General features: G+C 39.9%; 1 protein-coding gene across 12 annotated transcripts in view; it reads right to left on the reverse strand.

Moving 5' to 3' along the window:
• Positions 1-201: 201 nt before the first annotated feature.
• Positions 202-20414, reverse strand: part of EMCN (endomucin) — a 104877-nt gene continuing 84664 nt past the window's right edge. For 3 of the 12 annotated variants that reach the window (XR_004000736.1, XR_004000730.1, XR_004000729.1), the window contains 2 exons: positions 16555-16701; positions 16350-16439 (listed from right to left, as the gene is read on the reverse strand). Coding sequence is in view for 1 of the 12 variants with exons in the window: in XM_030565213.1 (XP_030421073.1) it covers positions 286-291; positions 7842-7915 (80 nt within the window). In the remaining 11 variants the exon portion in view is untranslated. Of the gene's footprint in view, positions 292-7841; positions 7916-16343; positions 16440-16554; positions 16702-20414 lie in introns of those variants that run through there. The other 9 variants (XR_004000732.1, XR_004000731.1, XR_004000737.1 and 6 more) reach the window with 7 other exon arrangements.

Here is a 20414-nt window from a genome sequence, read left to right on the forward strand (position 1 = left end):
TGTACAGTACACCAGTTATGTAGCCATTAAGAAAACACAAGAGTCTTTCCAGCAGAAAACACGAGGCATTTAAAGTATGGAAATTAAGAGCTAATCATAGAACAATTAACACAAATGTTCTGCCTGTCTATAGGAAGCTGCAGCTGATCCACATGTCCCCTGTGGAACTATAACTTCAGAGGGCAGTTCCTTTATTCTGTAGGAAGCTGCAGCTGATCCACACGTCCCCTGTGGAACTATAACTTCAGAGGGCAGCTCCTTTATAATGTGGCAAAAGAGGCAGCTTCACACCTGAAATGGCAATAAAAATCTCAAGATTATCATCCCTATTCAGATTAGTCAGTATCAACTATTGGCATACAAACAAGGTTGTTATATGGTGCCAAAATCAAAAGAAAACTATTGGAATTATAGATGGAATGTTTCTTCTCAATTGCTTACATCTGTAGGAATTCACATTATTTGTTCTCCCGGGGCAATATTTGATCAAAGGCCTCATTTGAGAACAAGGACTTGCCTCAGTTTATAAAATATTAATTGATTTCAACTGAGCAGTAATTTCTCACCAAATCTGTCTGGTCACTGAATGTGCAAATTCATGAAAGAAAACTTGCTCCTTTAAATCATTTGCCTACATCAGGCGCACATTGGTGAAGTCTAACCGAGCACCAAGCAGAACCCCAGCCTATAAGAGCACAGTGACCAAATTTCCCACTATGCCCATACAAAGACTAACCCTATGAATTTACTATTATTCTCCAAAAGGCCTTAGAATGAAGGACAGGGGCAAGTTTGGCTATTTGTACAATAAGACCCCCCCCCAAAAAATGACCAGTAAAAACACTGAGTGAATGCATTGTTTAGGAGCTGTTCCTGCTGCACTCATGAAAGCCAATGGGAGTTTTGCCACTTCCTTCAGTGCAAGCAGGACAGAGCCGTCTGTACATTTCTCATCTGTTGTTTCTTACCCATACTCATTTTGAGACCTATCCTGTGATGTACTGAGCACCAACTAACATCGGCTTCAAAAGGAGTTGAGAACCCTCCCTCCTCCGATAAGGAACTTTGCAGAACCATAGGTTCTTCCCCAGAAATGGTGCCTCATTAATATATTTTTCACTGGTAGGTACTGTAATTTAAATGCTTTCTTTTTTTATCTACTAGAGATAGAAACTGCTTCTTATGTAAGAAAAAGGTTTATGCATTTTGATCTGAACACTTTTTATCTAAATGTACATAGTCTTTCTAATTCTATTTAAAGATTCATTTTTTCTGATTGTCTGCTTGCTATCCATATCTTCATGCAGGCTTTGGTGCCTTTGCTTTGGCATGTATTGCTTGGTAGTCTATGCATCCTATGTTCCCCAGAATTGTATATGGCCCATTTGGGAAGCATATTTTTAAATTTTATTTGACTTTAGCTCTCTGTGCCTATACTGCTAATTCCCATCTATCCTAATATTGTGCAGCATGCTGCTCGTTGATTGGCTGCCGGCCTGAGCCCTGGAATGGCTGCATTTCACTGCTGTTGATTGTTTGAGTCCTATTCCTGCAATCAGACCCATGCGGTTAGACCTCTGAGCATACTTGGAGCACCAGTGAATCACTCATGTGGATCAGCTTGCAGGATTATGGTCCTGCTATATAAAGCTCAGTGTAGTAGAAAGTGCTGTATGAATATAAATATGTTTGCACTATATACATGAATTATAGAAAGAAAATGTAACTTTTTTGCATGGTAATAGTGCTCAAGCTCTCTGTACACTACAAAAGCCACTTAAATGCCTCTGAAAATATTAATATTACTTTTAACTTAGCAGCTTCATTCACTCACAGCAACCAGGTTTCTTTTCAGTGCTACAGAACTGCTGCTCATTACTGCTTCCAGTGGAAGCTGTTATGACTTCTAGTTAAGGCAGCAGAGTCTTAAATGGCAAATAGCTGTGTACACTCAGGCCTTTATCTTCCTTGTCACACTTCAAAAGGCCAGTCTGCATTCTGCAGAGAAGTATAAAGAGATATTAAAAACCAACAACCAACCAGCTAATTAAAATTTGTGCACTTGTGGCAGAGGCCCTTTGGGAAAGGTCAGACAAACAAAGGAAAAGTGTGGCCGCAGCCATCTTGGGAGAGGTGCAACAAACAAGGATTTAAGATAAGAAGATCTAGGTGTCATGAAAGGAAAGAGATTCCCTAGTACAAAGATCTGTCTGCCCTAAAACAAAGACATGGCCACAAAATAAATTAACTCCCCCTCCAGTAAACAAACTATGGATGTGGGTGGAGAAGCCCCAGTAACTAAGGCTGACTTGAAAGATCCACCATTTAGAAATCAGAACGATCAATAAAGGAGATGAGGGAAGAGTTCCAAGTCTCCTAAAGATATTTAAAAAAATGAAATTCTAATAGACACCAAGAGCAGATATAATTTAAATTAAGGGCTCCTTCAAAAGTAAACTCCCAATCAAGGGCAAGCTTCTTTTTCTGATCCTTTTTTTAGGGATTTCAGAAGGTTTAGGGAAGGGAGGGATTATTCTAGGGGGATTTTAACAAAGTACTTAATCCCAATGAAATGTACACAGAGCAGCAAGTGCAAATTTGTTGCATAATTAAGAAAATAAGGACCTGGATGTATATGATACGGTTTCTCATGATATTCTTATAGATAAGCTAGGAAAGTACAATTTAGATGGGGCTACTATAAAGTGGGTGCATAACTGGCTGGATAACCGTACTCAGAGAGTAGTTGTTAACGGCTCCCAATCCTGCTGGAAAGGTATAACAAGTGGGGTTCCGCAGGGGTCTGTTTTGGGACCGGTTCTGTTCAATATCTTCATCAACGATTTAGATGTTGGCATAGAAAGTACGCTTATTAAGTTTGCGGACGATACCAAACTGGGAGGGATTGCAACTGCTTTGGAGGACAGGGTCAAAATTCAAACTGATCTGGACAAGTTGGAGAAATGGTCTGAGGTAAACAGAATGAAGTTCAATAAAGATAAATGCAAAGTGCTCCACTTAGGAAGGAACAATCAGTTTCACACATACAGAATGGGAAGAGACTGTCTAGGAAGGAGTATGGCAGAAAGAGATCTAGGGGTCATAGTGGACCACAAGCTTAATATGAGTCAACAGTGTGATACTGCTGCAAAAAAAGCAAACGTGATTCTGGGATGCATTAACAGGTGTGTTGTAAACAAGACACGAGAAGTCATTCTTCCGCTTTACTCTGCGCTGGTTAGGCCTCAACTGGAGTATTGTGTCCAGTTCTGGGCACCGCATTTCAAGAAAGATGTGGAGAAATTGGAGAGGGTCCAGAGAAGAGCAACGAGAATGATTAAAGGTCTTGAGAACATGACCTATGAAGGAAGGCTGAAGGAATTGGGTTTGTTTAGTTTGGAAAAGAGAAGACTGAGAGGGGACATGATAGCAGTTTTCAGGTATCTAAAAGGGTGTCATCAGGAGGAGGGAGAAAACTTGTTCACCTTAGCCTCCAATGATAGAACAAGAAGCAATGGGCTTAAACTGCAGCAAGGGAGATTTAGGTTGGACATTAGGAAAAAGTTCCTAACTGTCAGGGTAGTTAAACATTGGAATAGATTGCCTAGGGAAGTTGTGGAATCTCCATCTCTGGAGATATTTAAGAGTAGGTTAGATAAATGTCTATCAGGGATGGTCTAGACAGTATTTGGTCCTGCCATGAGGGCAGGGGACTGGACTCGATGACCTCTCGAGGTCCCTTCCATGAGTCTATATCTGGTGGGGAAAGAAACTGGATGTCTTCTACTCACGGATTCGAGGATTTATATGATTTAAATGTTCTAGGATGTTGGCTAATCTGGTCAAAAATCCTAATCCAGAAATGATATCTTGATCTGATCATGCTCCCTGCATATATTAATTTAAAAGATTTGGACTCAGAGGAAAAACAAAGGGCCTGACAGTACAATAAAACTTTGTTATATGACCCCCTTAAAATGTTCAGCAATATATGGAAAAAAAATTATAAAGGAAGGATCAATAAGTGTTTTGGGGATGCTCAAAAGGCAGTAATGAGAGGGATAGTAACAAATATAGCATCATACCTCAAAAAGATGAGAGCTCTTGAAGAAGAGAGATTGGTTAAAGAACTTTCTGTTTTGGAAAGTAAACATAACTCTACAGGATCTAAAAAAGAGTGTATAAGAAAATAATAGAGATAAGAGGGAAGATTAATCTGTCACAAAGAAGAAAAGCTGAGCAAACACATATATTAAACAAAGATATTATGAAAAGGGCAATAATTTTGATAGGGTTTTATCCAGAAATTTAACAAAGAAACAGAATAAATCATCCATCCCTCTGATTAGAAATAAAAAGGCAGATTAGTGACTGGCATCAAACAGATCTCAGAAATGTTTGCTAACCTTTTCCATACTTGGTACACTTCAGAACATCCAAATCCTGAACTTATAAGTAGATATTTGAGAAGCATGAAAATGCCTCAGCTCTTAGAGGATGATGGGGCAGCTCTTGATAGGCAAATTGCTGCAGAGGAAGTTAAAGTTGTAATTAAGAATTTAAAATCCAATAAAGCTGCAGGTCCCAACGGGTTTTCTGAGGCGTATTATAGAGTTCTAATGCAATTGTTAGTCCTTATTTTAACTGAACTGTTTAATAGTTTAATAATATTGCCGGGGAATGACATTCCAAATTCACTGAAAAAGAGGCAAATATTGTGGTCATTCCTAAAGAAGGAAAATACCTTACCAAGTGCTCATGCTACAGACCTATTTCTTTAATTAAAGTGGATACTAAAATTTATGCCAAGGTGCTAGCAAACAGATTAGGTGTTATCTTGTACAAATATATGCACCCTGACCAATGTTGGTTTGTTGCTGACAGGCATCTGTCTGATAATAGCAGAAGAACTCTGAATTTGATCTATAATGTGCATTCGAGCAGTTCTTCCCATGCACTGCTTTTTTGGACACTGAGAAAGCCTTTGACTGGCTGGAGTGCGCGCACCTCAGACGGATTTTGGTAAAGTTTCATTTTGGAAATCAGTTTTATAGGGGCATATTGCCCCTACGTACTCATCCTCATACATCTGCTTTAGTTAATGGTCATCGATGCCTTCCTTTTAATTTGTCTAGAAGCATGAAACATGGTTGCCAGTTATCTCCCATGTTGTTTGCTTTGGCAAGGGTGCCATTTGCGATAAACGTTTAGAAGCAGCCCCTTGATAAAGAGCATCAAAATGCCTTCTTGGATTAGAACACAAAATAGGTTTGTATTCTGACAACATCTTGTTATATTTGCAGTATCCAGAAGCCTAGATAGAAATTACAGATCAATTGGCTTTGGAATTTGGATAGCTATCGGGCTTCAAAATAAACCATGATAAATCTGAAATTTAGGACATATTCCCAAAAGGATCAAAGTAAATTGTTATCAGCTATATACATTTAAATGGGTAAAGGAATCCTATATATTTTAAAGAACAAATATTGTGGAGAAACAATTGTAGAGCACACTACCAGTTCGGGGTGTCTACCCTGTTTTTGACAGTCTGCCCTGTGGTGAGCTCTCATGGTCATTGAGCCATTCTAGACAGCATGACAGTGCGCTATTAAAATTTGTATGGAAACATAAAAAACAAAAGGTGAGTTTTAAGCTTCTACGGCCTACAATGTGGGATGAACTCGCTTTCCCTAATCTGGCTTCTTATTATGCATCACCATTAAAAGACATGATTCAAGTTAACACTAGACCATCCAAACATTGGGTATAACTCAAACAAAACAGAAGCCCAAATAAAGGTATTCCTAGTAATTGTTGGGTTAAAAAGAAACGTAGGTCACCAAAAAATAAAAAAAAATAAAATCACCCATTCAACCAGACATCCTTAGCAGCTTTGGAGAAATTTAGTCAACTCCTGTTGCTTAAGCCCTCTCTTTTATCTACTTTCATTAATGATCAGGAATGTACACCTAGGAAGTAAGGTGGGTATGAGCTGAGTGTGGGTATGAGCTGAGATTACTCAATTCTCACAACTGTTCCTGGGGCCTGATCTGAAATCATACAAATATGAAAATCCTATATTTCCAATATTTACAACTCAAATGTTTTATTGTGAAAACTGGACACAAGGCAGCTCTATCTAGACCTTGAATCACATTTGAAGAGTTGGCCCAGGAACAAATAAAGTAAATAAATACAAGATTTAATTTCTAAGATGTACACAGTTTTGACTGGAAAAAAATGTTGATAAGAAAACAACCCAGATGAAAAGATGGGAGAGGAATTTGGACAAATAAACTGATCTGGATGACTCAGTGTCCATGTAGGAAAGGGGTTATGTGTCTCCAATGTGTGTAGCTCACAAAGAAAATGTTTATAAATTGCTATATAGATGGCATTTGACTCCATTATATTTTTGCTAATAGAGAGGTGCTCTGTTGGTGGGGTTGTGGTGAAAGAGTAAACATACTTGCACATCTGGTGGCTGTGTCCAGGAACTGGAGAGTTTGGGGACGAAATTATTAAGAGATTCACTGACTGCTGACTTAGTGCTCTAGTAAAGGATCTGTATTTAAACAGCATGATAAATACATTTATTTTTTCTTGTAAGCAGCTAAACTTTGTTTTGCACATTAGTGGTAAAAGGTGACTCCTCATCCTATGGAATTGTGGTATAGTAAAATATGGACTGTCCTTTTCATGGAAAAGCTTTCACACCAAGTTTATACACAAGCTAAATGCCAAAAAGAGGATAGATTTTTAGAAATGTAGGTACCCTTTGTAGTGTACCCAGAGTAGGAGATCTCCCTAACCAGCCAGCCAGAATCCTTAGGCAAGGTTCTTTGAATATTAACCGGATCCTGAGTAATAAGTAATGTATGGAGTAGCATGTTAACATTTTATTATAACTTTGCCTTAATAAAAAGTAAATAAAATATGATATAATAAAAATGACAAGCGATTACTGTGAAAAGAAGGGCAAGGGTACAACCACAGGGGGGGAAAGATGGAAAGACATGACTGCCTGAAAAGACTTTATATTTGGAGACCACCACAAAGACCTTGATGGGTTTCAAGTTTTGACCTGGATGGATTCTCCAGAGACCCCTGTTTTCCTATATTCAAAAACGTGGGACAACATTCTCAAATTTAGGGTGACTGAAATCTAGCACCTTAATCCACATTGAAGCACCTAAATAAAAATGGACTAATATGTAGAGGTCTGAAATGTGCACAACTTCCTGTGAAGCCAGTGGGACTGAGGTCTTAGCACTCCTGTAAATCTGGCTGTTTTTATTTAGGCACTTAACTTCATATGTTTAGTTTGGGCTCACATACAAAAACGTAAAGCTCCACCCAATAGGAAATAATAGTCAACAGTCAAAGCGAAGAAATGCACTCGTTAGCCCCATCCTGCAAGGTGCAGGGTACCTCCATTTTCATTGGCTTCAACAGATATTGAGAAAATAGCACCTCTTAGAATTATTTCAGCACAAAGCAGGATTGACTCTTATTTCAGTAGAATGCTACCACATGATATCAGCTGTAGCCCATATAGAAATCTTAACTTTTTGAGTACATGAGTGGCAAAATATCAGGCCAGAGCAATGGAGTAAAATTCTAATATTGCTTTTACAACATGGGGAAACCCCCCCAGCTAATTTGTGATTCTAGTTCATGAAAGTTTAAGCAAAATGGCCTTAAGGTTCTTTCTGACAGAAGTCATTAGTTTTTTCTGCTTATGATTTTTTGCTTTTTGTTTTAGCTTAACTGAACCATGCTAATGATAACAGATATTAATGAAAGTTACAGAAAACAGAATGAAAGAGTAAACATACATATTTATTGCCCAGGTGTGAGGAGGATTCATCATGTTGGTGAGTTCTATTCTTTCCCTGAGAGGAGTGCTCACCTAATGTAGAGAAGGTACATTTTGATTAATTAGGCATAGAAACATAATGAGAAACAAGTGCAGCAAGAATACATCACAGGCTGCTTTGCAAAATCAGCCCAGTTTCCCTGTCAGAATTACATTACATGCAACATTCTCCATTCCACTCCACACAGTGGATCTTGACTTGGCTATTCTGTATTCTCTGTAGCTTCAATTTAGAAAAACAGGGATGGACTTAAGCATTCACTTAAGGCTTTCCTGAATTGTGGCCTAAGTGCTCATAAGTTCCATATATATCTGTTTTTCCAGAACACCCTATTTTCACTAACACGTGTATGAGAGGAGACTAATTTAAGAGGTCTATATAGTTAAATTACAATGAAGTTTGAAACATCCTTGTAAAAATGTATCATATTTATCATGATTACATACTGTATAAACATGAGTCAATACAAATCAGAGGTGCAACGAATCCAGTATGTTCTATTCAACTGAAAACCAAATTGTAGCTATTTGAAATGAATAACTAATGGTTCAAGTGACCTTACGTGGGCAGCGATATATGCCGTACGATCCAGTGCAATCTTCAGAATTCAGTGGAGAGAGACCTTTATATCAACTGGGATTCTATTAGAACTGGTTGAAAAATCCAAAAGTAATTTTACAATAAAAATTGAATTTGTTTTGATTTCAAAGTGTTTAAAATGGAAACTTGTTTTGTTTTGTTTATTTGGATTTTTTTTTAAAAGTTCATAATGTCTATCAAAAACATCAAAAAAGTTATTGAAATGGTTATCAACAAATGTTTGCTTACCGGCCCCCGACCCCAGTTTTTACTAAACAAAAAATATCAGGAACCGGTTCAATAGCTTTTTACTATACAGATTGGGGGGGGGGGGGGGAAGGGAAAGGGAAGAGGAAATATTAGAATAAAAGGTCCAGAGTTTTTTTGGTGAAAAATGGAGCAGTTCAACAATATCAAAATATTTTGTGACAATTTTTGTTTTCAGACAACTGCCAAAAATGTCAGCCAACTCTAGATGCAATACAGTTTTGCCTCAGCCAACTCCACAGATTTTTAAGGACCCTCCCTGACATCTTTATGGGTGATAACAATCCCTCCCCCCCGCACAAACACTTGTTCTTTCTTCTCCTGCATGTTTTAACCTTGCTCCACTTTTGGTCATCTGTACAGTATTAAGATAGGGAGTGGAAAGGAACACAACAAATAGAACTGGTTGAAAAAAAGTGGGGAAGGGGAGGAATTCCACAAAAAAATTTGCCAAGATTTCTTTTTCAGAATTTCAAATTTTTCAAGATTTTCTGATCAGCTCTTCTGCCAAAGGTACCCCATCCCTGTTACCCACCATGAAGACATTATTAAAGAATCACAATGCCCCCACTGAAACAGGACAGTTCTAAAGCCTTGATCCAAAACTGTTGATGTCAGTGTAAATGTTCCCCTTGATGCGAATGATCTTTGGCTCAGGATCTAAAATGAGGTGTGTTTCTTAGAACTAGCAATAATGACTGCTTCAGAAAGCTGAGTATCCAGACTCATCCCTGCCACTAGTAGTGAATTTGCTTCCTTTAAGGTCCAGGGAACACAGGACTACATTAGCCTCTCCCTAGATGGCAAAGACATTTAGTCCAGGCATGGTGCCTAACAGATGATCTAGCCAGTGTGATGTATATGACATCCGGAGAAGGACTGATCCACTCAAAAATTGCTAGGTGTCAATGTCCTCTTTGCAGGATCAATGAGCATCCACTGGGAATTTGATCTGACAGTGCAATGCCTCAATGTTTTTTTTTTAATTGGTTGTCTGTGTTAACATATCACCTGGTGGGGAGTTTTGTGGGTAGAATTCTAGAATAAACCATAACAATGCCTGCTCCATCTTTGCTCACATATTTGGATTACACATGCTTAGTAAACACAGTATTAGAGTCTATATCTATTACTCCAAACCAACAATTTAGTGAGGAGGACAGAATAGAATAGAATTTCAGAATAGAAAAGGGAACACAGGAAGTCTCTGAACAAAAGAAACTAAGGCAATAAAAGGACTGTTTCAGAAATAAGAACGGATTATGCCTCAAAGAAACTATAGAAAATTTTAGCATATACATGGAGCACCTGGACAAGCCTACAAATGGGGTATTGGAAAGCAGGAAAGGGAGCAGTATTACAATTGTTGGATCCAAGATGTTTGCTCTGCTGAATATCTTGAGGCACCAGGGGAAAAAAAACAAACAGAAGAAACTAATTTGAATGTTCTTATTTAAGTGTGAAGAGATTTTTATTAATCCAAAAAGTCTTAACTGAAAGATATTGTTCCCAAGACTGTAAAAAAATAAGTTTTGACCTGCGTATTTTATAGCAAGTCGAAAGGTTTGGTTTCCATGTGCATGTTAGAACAGCTGAGATTTCAATTTACTTGCAGAATTATTTAGCACTAAACTGTGCAGCATGTTGCTAAGTGTGGCTTACGGGAGAAAAGGTGTCTTGGTCAAAATCTCTGAATATAGTGAATCATTTTGAAAGTACTGGACACAGAATGCAAAAATATTGCTGTTCTCAAGCAATCTAGATAGATTATATGGGCACATTGGGGGACTGTTGTTCAGAGAAAGAACATGATACAGGAATCACCAGAAACACCAAAATAGCTAGCCTTCAAAATCAGTGAGAAACTGACTTTTGTTTCCTTTAGCTGATTCAAGATTGTCTAGTGAAAGCTAAGCAGCATATTTAAGAAATTCCACCATTGGCGTAGGAGATGGAACATACTGAAGGACTATATAAAAGAGTGTGAGGTCATCGGTGACAACTGACACAGAGCTGCCTCTCCCTGTATGTTTGTACAGCACCTAGCACAATGGGACCCCAGTCTCAACTGAAACATATACGTAATAGTGTAATAATACTAATGAATTTTCCCGATGCCAGTTAATTACTGTTGAAAATTCATTTCATGATTGTCTACTCTGCTAAAATCACTGATGGAATTGTTATAAAAACGAGAAAATGTGGGAATTAGGAGGTATTGACAGAAAAAAATTAATGCAGTTAAACATGTGTTGTCAGTTGCACAGGTGTAAGTGCAATGGGACCCCACTTTACCTGTGATCTTGACTTACAAGACCTCTCCAGTTGGAGTAGGAATTATCTCATATAAATTGGCAGAGGGCAGTGAGAAGCCAACTGCACATAAATCATGCACAGCTTCAAAAACTGAAAGAAATGATGCACAGATTAAGATAGAGGTCTGAGGTACAGTATTAGGATAATGGAATTACATAGATACTAGCCCGGATATTTTATTTGACAACTAACTGTAAAGCCTTACTGAAATCTTAAGATTTTATTCCTATTACTTGTATCCTCCCTCTCTCTCATTCCCTTGCATTAGTTAAAAGAACAGGAGTACTTGTGGCACCTTAGAGACTCAGGGTATGGCTACACTTGCAGCTGTACAGCGCTGGGAGTTAAACTTGTCTTTGTACAGCTGAGTAGGGAAAGCGCTGCAGTCTGTCCACACTGACAGCTACCAGCACGCTGTTGTGGCCTCATTTGCAGCATCTGCAGCAGCATTGGGAGAGGTGCATTATGGGCAGCTATCCCAGCATTCAAGTGGCTGCAATGTGCTTTTCAAAAGGGTGGGGTGGGGTGGAGCGTGACAGGGAGCGTGGGGGAGAGAGAGAGTGGATTTTTGGAGCTGACACTGTGTCAGCGCCCTACCTTGCAAGTTCCGACCCCTTCCCCTACCCCTCTCTCACTCACTGAAAGCAAACAGCAACTGTTTTTTTCCCTCACAGACCAGATAAGCAGCCGCGCTGAAACGGACACCCCCTTCCCTCCTGCCCACCGTGGTGCTTCTCTTCTCAAGCCCCCTTCCTCCCTTCTCTTCAAGCAAACATTAGCTGTGGGCATTCCAAAAGGAGCCCCCCTGCCTCTGCCCATTCACAGCAAACACTAGCTGTGTTTGTTTTTTTGATAACCAGCTCCAGAGCCCCGAGTTCACAACAAAACAAACAGAGGCATCACAACAAAACAAAGAGAGTTATCTTCACTTAAAAGGATTATGGGAAGCTTCCGGAGGTCAGTCACAGCGTAGTAAGATTATTCCCTGTTTACACTGGCATCCCAGCTCAGCGCTATACTCTTTATTCCTCTCATGGAGGTGGAGTACAAGCTGCGCTGTAACCACAGAGATACAGTGCTGTATGTGCCTTGCCAGTGTGAACGGGGAGTGAGTTACAGCGCTATAAAGCCACCAATAGCGCTGTAACTCTCAAGTGTAGCCAAGGCCTAACAAATTTATTTGAGCATAAGCTTTCCTGGGCTGCAGCCAACTTCATCGGATGAATGCAGTGGAAAATACAGTAGGGAGATATATATACACACAGAGAACATGAAACATTGGGTGTTACCATCAGGGGTGGCTCTAGGGATTTTGCCGCCCCAAGCACGGCAGGCAGACTGCCTTCCGCGGCTTGCTTGTAGAGGGTCCTCTTTTCCCGGAGCTTTGGTGGACCTCCCGCCGCAGGACCAGGCAAACCGCCAAAGGCACCCTGCTTGCCGCCCTCAGGGTGACTGGCAGAGCGCCCACTGCGGCTTGCCACCCCAAGCATTCACTTGGCGTGCTGGGGCCTGGAGCCGCCCCTGGTTACCATACACACTCTAACGAGAGTGATCAATTAAGGTGAGTTATTATCAGCAGGAGAGAGAAAAAAACTTTTTGTAGTGGTAATCAAAATGGTCCATTTGCAGCAGTTGACAAGAAGGTGTTAGGAACAGTGTGTGTGTGGGGGGAATAAACATGGGGAAATAGTTTTACTTTGTGTAATGACCCATCCACTTCCAGTCTTTGTTCAAGCCTAATTTAATGGTGTCCATTTTGCAAATTAATTCCAATTTAGCATTTTGATTACCACTACAAAAAAAACTAGGATAGCTTCACAAGGAGTACTGTAATTCAGCATTGGTCTTTGATATGGTCAGCATGGTATTATGGCACTAACTAAAAATTGTTTTTTGCAGCCTAGTAATTCAGATACTCTTATCAAAGTCATCAAGCGAAATTCAGGCACTAGACTATAGTCTGATATTCAGTTTCCTTCCTTCTGCAGCCAGTTGTCATCCTTAATCAGAATGGGGATGGAGGAGATAAAGAGCAGAACTTGATTATCATGTGACGGTAAATACAGTTCTTGATTCAATAATGTATTTACTGAAATAAATAGGAAATGTAGATCAGATGCTAGCTAATTGCAAAAAAGATTCCGCAGAGTCCCAAGTGACAGTGTCAGGCTGACATCTTTTCAGTGATAGCACAGCTGAAAACTTAAGTGTTGTTATTGAGTAAAACCATTAACCTGCAGCAAGCCAGGAGTCTCCAGCTATTACACCTAATGTACTAAAAAGTACACAGTACTAAATAAATTGATGATATGAAGGGGAAAATATTGTATTTAGTGAAGCAGTTTTTATTTGTTGAATGAAACTTTCACTTGGGTGGGGAACATATGGCATACGTAACACCCATGAACATGTTAATTAGTTCTTGTAAGTTGCTGTCATACACAGAGTGTCCTGACAGATCAGCTCATGAACATCTATTCTGACACTGTTATGCTTCTGACTTGTGTCTCATTGGTTGAGCGTATTGTGACTCTTTGCTCTACAGGGGAATTTTGGGTTCTGAAATAGACATATCTCTGTTCTATATTTTTTCAGGTACTTGAAATTTATAACAGAGATGTTAGGTTTCCAATTTGACTCAGGATGCTAATGTTGTTACCCTGGGGACAGATATGACAATATTCTGGACAAAATTTATGAAATCAAGTTAAACCTTTTTGAATTAAGTATTTTAGGAGTCCACTGTATTAAAAAGGCAAACTTACATGTACTATTGTGGTATTGTACAGAATTTCTTCAGGAGGAAGACAGGATTAATGCAATCTCTGGGAAGCATTAGGAACTTCAAAGGAATTTTTGGGACACTATATGTGATGTGCATTTCTTAGGAAACACTTGCAGGGAAGCGAATGCAAACGACCCACAGAGGATTGCATTTTTTTTCATGCTTCTCCTTGAGCAGAAAGCCATTGTCAGGCTGATGAGCTATTCACGCTCTTTTCAAAGCAAACTGGCTAAATGAAAAGACCGAGGAGTACTTATGGCACCTTAGAGACTAACAAATTTATTTGAGCATAAGTTTTCATGGGCTAAACTCCACTTCATCGGATGCATGCAGTGGAAAATACAGTAGGAAGATATATATACACAGAGAACATAAAAAAAAATGATCATCACTACAAAAGTTTTTCTCCTGCTAATAGCCCACCTTAATTGATTACTCTTGTTATAGTTGGTATAGCAACACCCATTTTTTTTCATATTCTCTGTGTATATATATCTTTCTACTGTATTTTCCACTGCATGCATCCGATGAAGTGGTTTTAGCCCACCAAAGCTTATGCTCAAATAAATTTGCTAGTCTCTAAGGTGCCACAAGTACTCCTCATTCTTTTTGCTGATACAGACTAACACGGCTACTACTCTGAAATCTGGCTAAATGAGTGACTCACAGGAGGCATGAAGGTTCTTGTTCTGAGCAAAGGGTGTTATGAACATGAACCCTATGTGGGCTTTGAAGCACTGCTCACCTGCCAAAGCTCATGCTGGTGTTGGGGTAATCTTTGGTAAGCTCATTAGCCTGCATGCAGGTTCTTTTATTGTTTTTAATGTTTTATGTGCAATGCTTTATATCTTAAAATAAATATGCTTGCTTAGAAGGAACTGTGTGGTAATTTATAACTGTTGGTAATTACTCTGTTATCAGTCTCTGAAGAGAAGGCACAAGAAGCCTACTTTGGCAGTCTGTCTTTTGCTGGGGATTCCACAGCATAGTCAGGGAATCATGCCGTCTGGAAATACCCTTGTCAGAAGTGAGAGAGTTGTGTGTCTCCACCCCAGATAGACAATGTCTGGGGAGATGGAAGCCCAGAGTAGGTGCTCTTTCTGGGCCACAGAGTGGGAATACATGTGCAGTTGCCTTGAACGGTGATAATCCCAAGCCCAATACACATGCAGAACATAACCAGAGAAGCATGCGGAGTAACAGAAGCTGTCCTAAGGACAGGTCATCCAGAGGCCTTTATACTGCAGAGACAAGCACAAGGAGCTCTTTGAATTTAATAGGAGTGCTGCCCAAGTAAGCAATGTAGGCCATCAAAAATAAGAATCTGTATTTTGTGTTAGATTTCTATGGGATGTTATTAATGAGGCCAAGTGTGCTTCGGTGTCACTCCACCACAACATCTATCAGCAAAAAACCTGGCATGTGTAACAATAATTTTGGTATAAAGCAATTGCAGCATAAGTGTGTCTTGGTCTGATGAAAATGTAACAATAGAGGCTAATTTTTCATAAAAGTGCAAAAGGCATCCGTGGAGACCAGAAGCTGTATGTTCATCACTGTAATTCTAAAATTAAAAAGGGAGGGAGTGTAAATAATGCTTGAAAATAGAACCGTGCTGAACTGAAAATGCAGCCACAGCAAAATGAGGGAGTGCAAAAATAAATTCAGTGATGACTTCACAGTTGATTGTGGCCTGTTCATCTAGTAACATTCACAGTAACACACTAGGAAATAGGAGACAGTGTGAGGCAGGTAATAGTAGGAGGAAAATCAGGGCACAGGTAGCTCTCACTTGAACCCAACCCAATGCTGATCTCCTGGCCACACTAGGCCTAACCAACCAATAGTTCCTTCTCACAACCAGCAGGACAGAGGTACCTATCCAGACAACAATGTCAGTTATGGGGCACAATGGAATAGAAAGATAAGGGATAAGTAGCTATCCACTGCTCAATAGCCAACCAGGGAAAGATGCAGAAAGAGGCAATTCCCCTGAGAGAAGGAGGTCTCAGGGTACAGCTGGCAAACCAAGTATCCTGAAAATTCAGGTGCATATATCATTCCCCAGTGCTGTGATCCCTTAGCAGTCCCCAGAGTTCTCCTCAGTGGCTGGGGTAGACTTTGCTTTAAAAACTCTTGGAAACATATACAGGACACAGAAATAACAAACAACAAAATAACACTCATTTAAAAACACAACCACAGAGATGTGCAGAAAAATGTGTAATTGGACTAGATAGCAGCACTCAGAGGTCTCAGTCAGAATTGTGTGGTGGGTGCTGTACAGAAAAATAAAAGACATTCGCTACCTGGAAGGCCATGTGGGGAATTTATTCTTCAATTTCTATGAGGAAACAACAGTGACAGGTCATTATAAAATAAGAGACAAACTAAGAGAGGGTGAGAATAAAAATCAGACAGAAAGAAAAGAAGTACTTAAGGCCTGGCTTGACATAGCCCTGGCAAGGATGACTTAGTTGGGGTTGATCCCGCTTTGAGCAGGGGATTGGACTACATGACCTCCTGAGGTCTCTTCCAACCTAATATTCTATGATTGTATAATTTCTCCCAGGGGATGACTTTCCATGAACAGCTCCAAGACTATCCACCTTCAAGGAGAAAAACAAACGAAAAAAGGCATTGAAAGCACAGTTCACAATAACAGAAGCAAAGATTTACTAAGTAGTCAAAGTCACCACCTTAAGTACATGGGAATGCCTTTACCCTTTCCAGGCACTGAGTATGCCAGTGGTCTGCTGCCTGCTGACCTGCATTGGAAGTCTCCTCATAACAGAAAGAGGGAATAGAAAGCACTTCCTACATCAGAGGGGTTTATACTTTCAGGTGACCCTGGATTCCTTCCTGTAGATCCTAGAAGAAATGAAGGAAATGAGAGAGAATGAAACCACTAGTGCAAATTGAAAAATGTGGTCTAATGTGGAACCATTCCCCATAGCCAAACTCCCTTTGGCATGAGCAGGGCACCCAGGATTGAGCCCACACTGGGTCAAACACATTGAAAACCTCAGAAAACAAACAGGTGCCTTACCTCCTTAAGCCCCATCGCCCAGATGTGCATGTGCTTATCACAGAAGATGCCTAGGCTCTGTGCCTGTAGATGGAGGGATTATTCCTTGTCTTCCTCTGACATGGTTCCAACAACAGCATGAGGGCATCATGTCTCGAGCACATTTAACCACAAATGTGTCCTGACAGAACAAATTGCTTAAACAAAACATTGACTCTCCAGTGGAGTGAAGATGGGGGTATGCCCTAATTGTGAAATGATGGAAAACCATGGATCCAAAACACAGTTGCATAGGCATTTGCTCTGAGAGCTGTGCTAAGTATTCAGGTGTAAGTGCCACAATGCACACATATTCCAATGTGTGGAGTGTTGAGTGAAGTAACAGAATCTTTTTTTCTGTCTCTCACTGACTAAATTCTGTCTCTCACTGTCTCTTCATCTTCTTCAGACACCACATGCAGCATTCCTTATCATAGAGAGGGAAGTTGCGTGTTATGGATCATAGAGGTCATGGTGGAGAACAGCATGTTAAACAGGAGAATGGCACAAAGAATTCACAGGCCACAGTACCAAAATAAAAATAAAAATCCATTCTGTCAAGTATCTCACATCTTCAGAATATGTAGCTCACATGACTGTGCATAGGACATACCTGTGGGCAATATCATGGAAACCTGGTAGGTTCAATTACAACCATTGGATACTAAAAGACCTAAGATCATTAGTATTATTAACATCCAAAAGCAATGGTTGGAGATGCTCAAGTATATAATGGACCTGGGAAATACTGGTGAGTGTGGTTCTGTGTTCTGGATTCGTGATTGGTTCAAATGTATTGTGCTATCCGTGAGCACCTTGAACAGAGAGATGTCTCTTTCCTTCAACATGGTTAATACCTAGGAATCATGGAACACTTACCAGGAAGGGGAAACAAGAACCAGCTGCGGGGAAATCACTATTCACAGACATCCATTCTGTCCCATTTCCCTCTGGTTGCATTCATCCTCTTGGGGAAAAGTATAGTAGCCCAAGAGAAAAGGAGAGGACCGTGCATGGAGTGAGTACCGAATTCCCACCAAAGACGTGGATGTGCCACCCCTTCCCATTGGCCGCCCCAAGCACCTGCGTGCTGCACTGGTGCTAGGAGCTGGCCCTGGAAGGAATGACACCTGGTGTATCAGAGAACATTCAGGTGTCTGGATTTCGCTAGGCAACTATGCAATAACTTTTACATTGCCACATTCTCAGGAGACTTTATATTAAATATCATACGGGTGTGATAACAATATCAAAGACCATTGCTACAGTCAGACAGCTGCTAGTGCAGCTACTCCAGTCTTGGTTCCAGAGTGATGATTTATGATCCATTATCTATGTACCAGTACAGTTCTACCATGTGCACTTCATATTTATGGGACATCCTCACTCCAAATACTATGCCTCAGGGCTTTCTACAGATCTGTGATCCACTTCTTTCAATTGCCTTTTAGGGAAGTTAATAAATACACACTCTACAATGAAGTAGATGAGAACCCAGCTCCCACTACAAAAGGAGGTATCTAGGATGTCATGCTGGGGTTTTTAAGATGTTAGACAACTGTATCTGGGTGATGACTGTACTTGTCTCTCACTTGTCAGAAAATCCTGCATTATTACTCATTGTCTGGAAACATGCCTAAAGTTGAAATGTCATATATAGAACTCTGTGGTGAATGCTCAGTCCTAGACAGGAAAACCCAACGTAAGCACATATATTCACAATTTTCCTGGCTGACTGTTGTGATGCATGCTACAGTATGTGATGACTTCTTGTTGCTAGCATGCAGAGCCCTTCACATGCCATATAGTCAGCCTGGAGTGGCAAAGTTATATCTGTGCATGCTCCATGTAAAGCTTTCCAAACTATATACAGTATCCAAAGTTCTTGTCCAAGTCAAATTTTCACCACAGGCTGCATTTATGCTCTCTCTCACTTCTCAGGTATTCTCATGTACTACTAAACTCTCACATGAAATCCAAACCTTATAGACATATATTCTTCAGCACACGCATTTTTCTTATTTGTTTCTAAAACGATGAGAACATTAAACTTAGTTTTACATGGTTTTCCTAATGTCACAAGGCCCATTGGCAGAACAAATGTATTTGGGCCAGCTCTTTGGTTGGAAGACATTTTCTGCACTTTTTCAACATTATTTGTAGATATCCCTCTGTATGTTCTAAAATTCTTCGCTACTTCTTTAAAGTATGATCCAAATGCACTGCTGAAATAGGCCAGTCTCCTTTGTTCTCTATTGCCAGAGACCAGATGCAAAATTCTGCCTTGACACACATCTCATCCATGCAACTTCATTGAAGACAGTGAGATTCCAGGATTGCATGTCAGGGCAAAATGTTTCCTGGTACTTTCATTTGCTTTTCTAAAAAGTCATTGTTCCTTCCTCATGTGAATAAATCCAAAAACACCAACTGTGCTTATTGACAAAGCTTACTTCAAATACAAGATCAAAATTAGCCATTTATGTAAACTTCCCAAAGCACACTGCCTCCATGGAATATTGAGTGACAATATACCCAATCAGTGAAACAACAGAAGCATTACCATTGGTTGAATATACACTTTGAGGGCAAGACACATCTAAAACCACTGAGAGATGATTAAGATACAGGAAAACATTTAAGCATGTGTTTAACTAACAAACTGAATAGCTCCATTGACTTTGATAGAACTACTCACACATGTACATTCTTAGCTGCTTTCCTGGATTAAGACCCTCAACTTTTTGCAGATACATATGCACCACAATAAAAATAATAATAGAGTCAATGGCAGCCAAAGTGAAGTCCTTTCAATGCTATTTGTGAAAATGAAGCTGGCTATACTACGATTTCCTCTTTAATTGAAAAAAGAACAGGAGTGCTTGCAGCACCTTAGAGACTAACAAATTTATTTGAGTCTTGAATTGAGTTGCTTTTCCCGAATCTAGTTTTAAAAAAAAGGAATGCATATAAAAGTTTATATGACAGATATGGCAGTTTCCTGCAATATCTTTGGGAGACCTTATTGAATTAAGCTTAAATAGCTTTGGAGTCCATTGTATTATAAATGCAAAGTTGATGTGCTATGTGGGTTTGTATGCAATTCCTCTGGGGGGGAGATATGGCCAAAGTAAACACTGGGAAGGATTATGAGCTTCAAAGGACTATTTGAAACAATGTGCCAGACAAGAATGAATTTTGGGACAAAGTTAAGTGTGTTTCCCAGGAAATCTCTAGGGGGAGGTGTGCGCAAAGGTAACACCTTCGATTATGCAAAAGGTCAGTCTTTGGAAACGACACCCTGAGGAGGGCACCTTTGTTTCCTGATTACCTATCCCTGGTCTCGAAAGATCAAAGGCCCAAGCTATACGAAGAGGTGACTCTCAGATTCATGGAGGTGATTGTTCTGAGCCAGCAGCTGTTATGAACTTTTAACCATAGGAAAATCCTTTGGTGGAATTCAAAAGATGGATCACTTGCCAGAGCCCTTTTTGGAGCTGAGGGGTGATCTCTGGTA

The sequence above is a fragment of the Gopherus evgoodei genome, chromosome 5 (genome assembly GCF_007399415.2).
Source record: "Gopherus evgoodei ecotype Sinaloan lineage chromosome 5, rGopEvg1_v1.p, whole genome shotgun sequence".
In the NCBI taxonomy this organism is placed as follows: domain Eukaryota; kingdom Metazoa; phylum Chordata; order Testudines; family Testudinidae; genus Gopherus; species Gopherus evgoodei.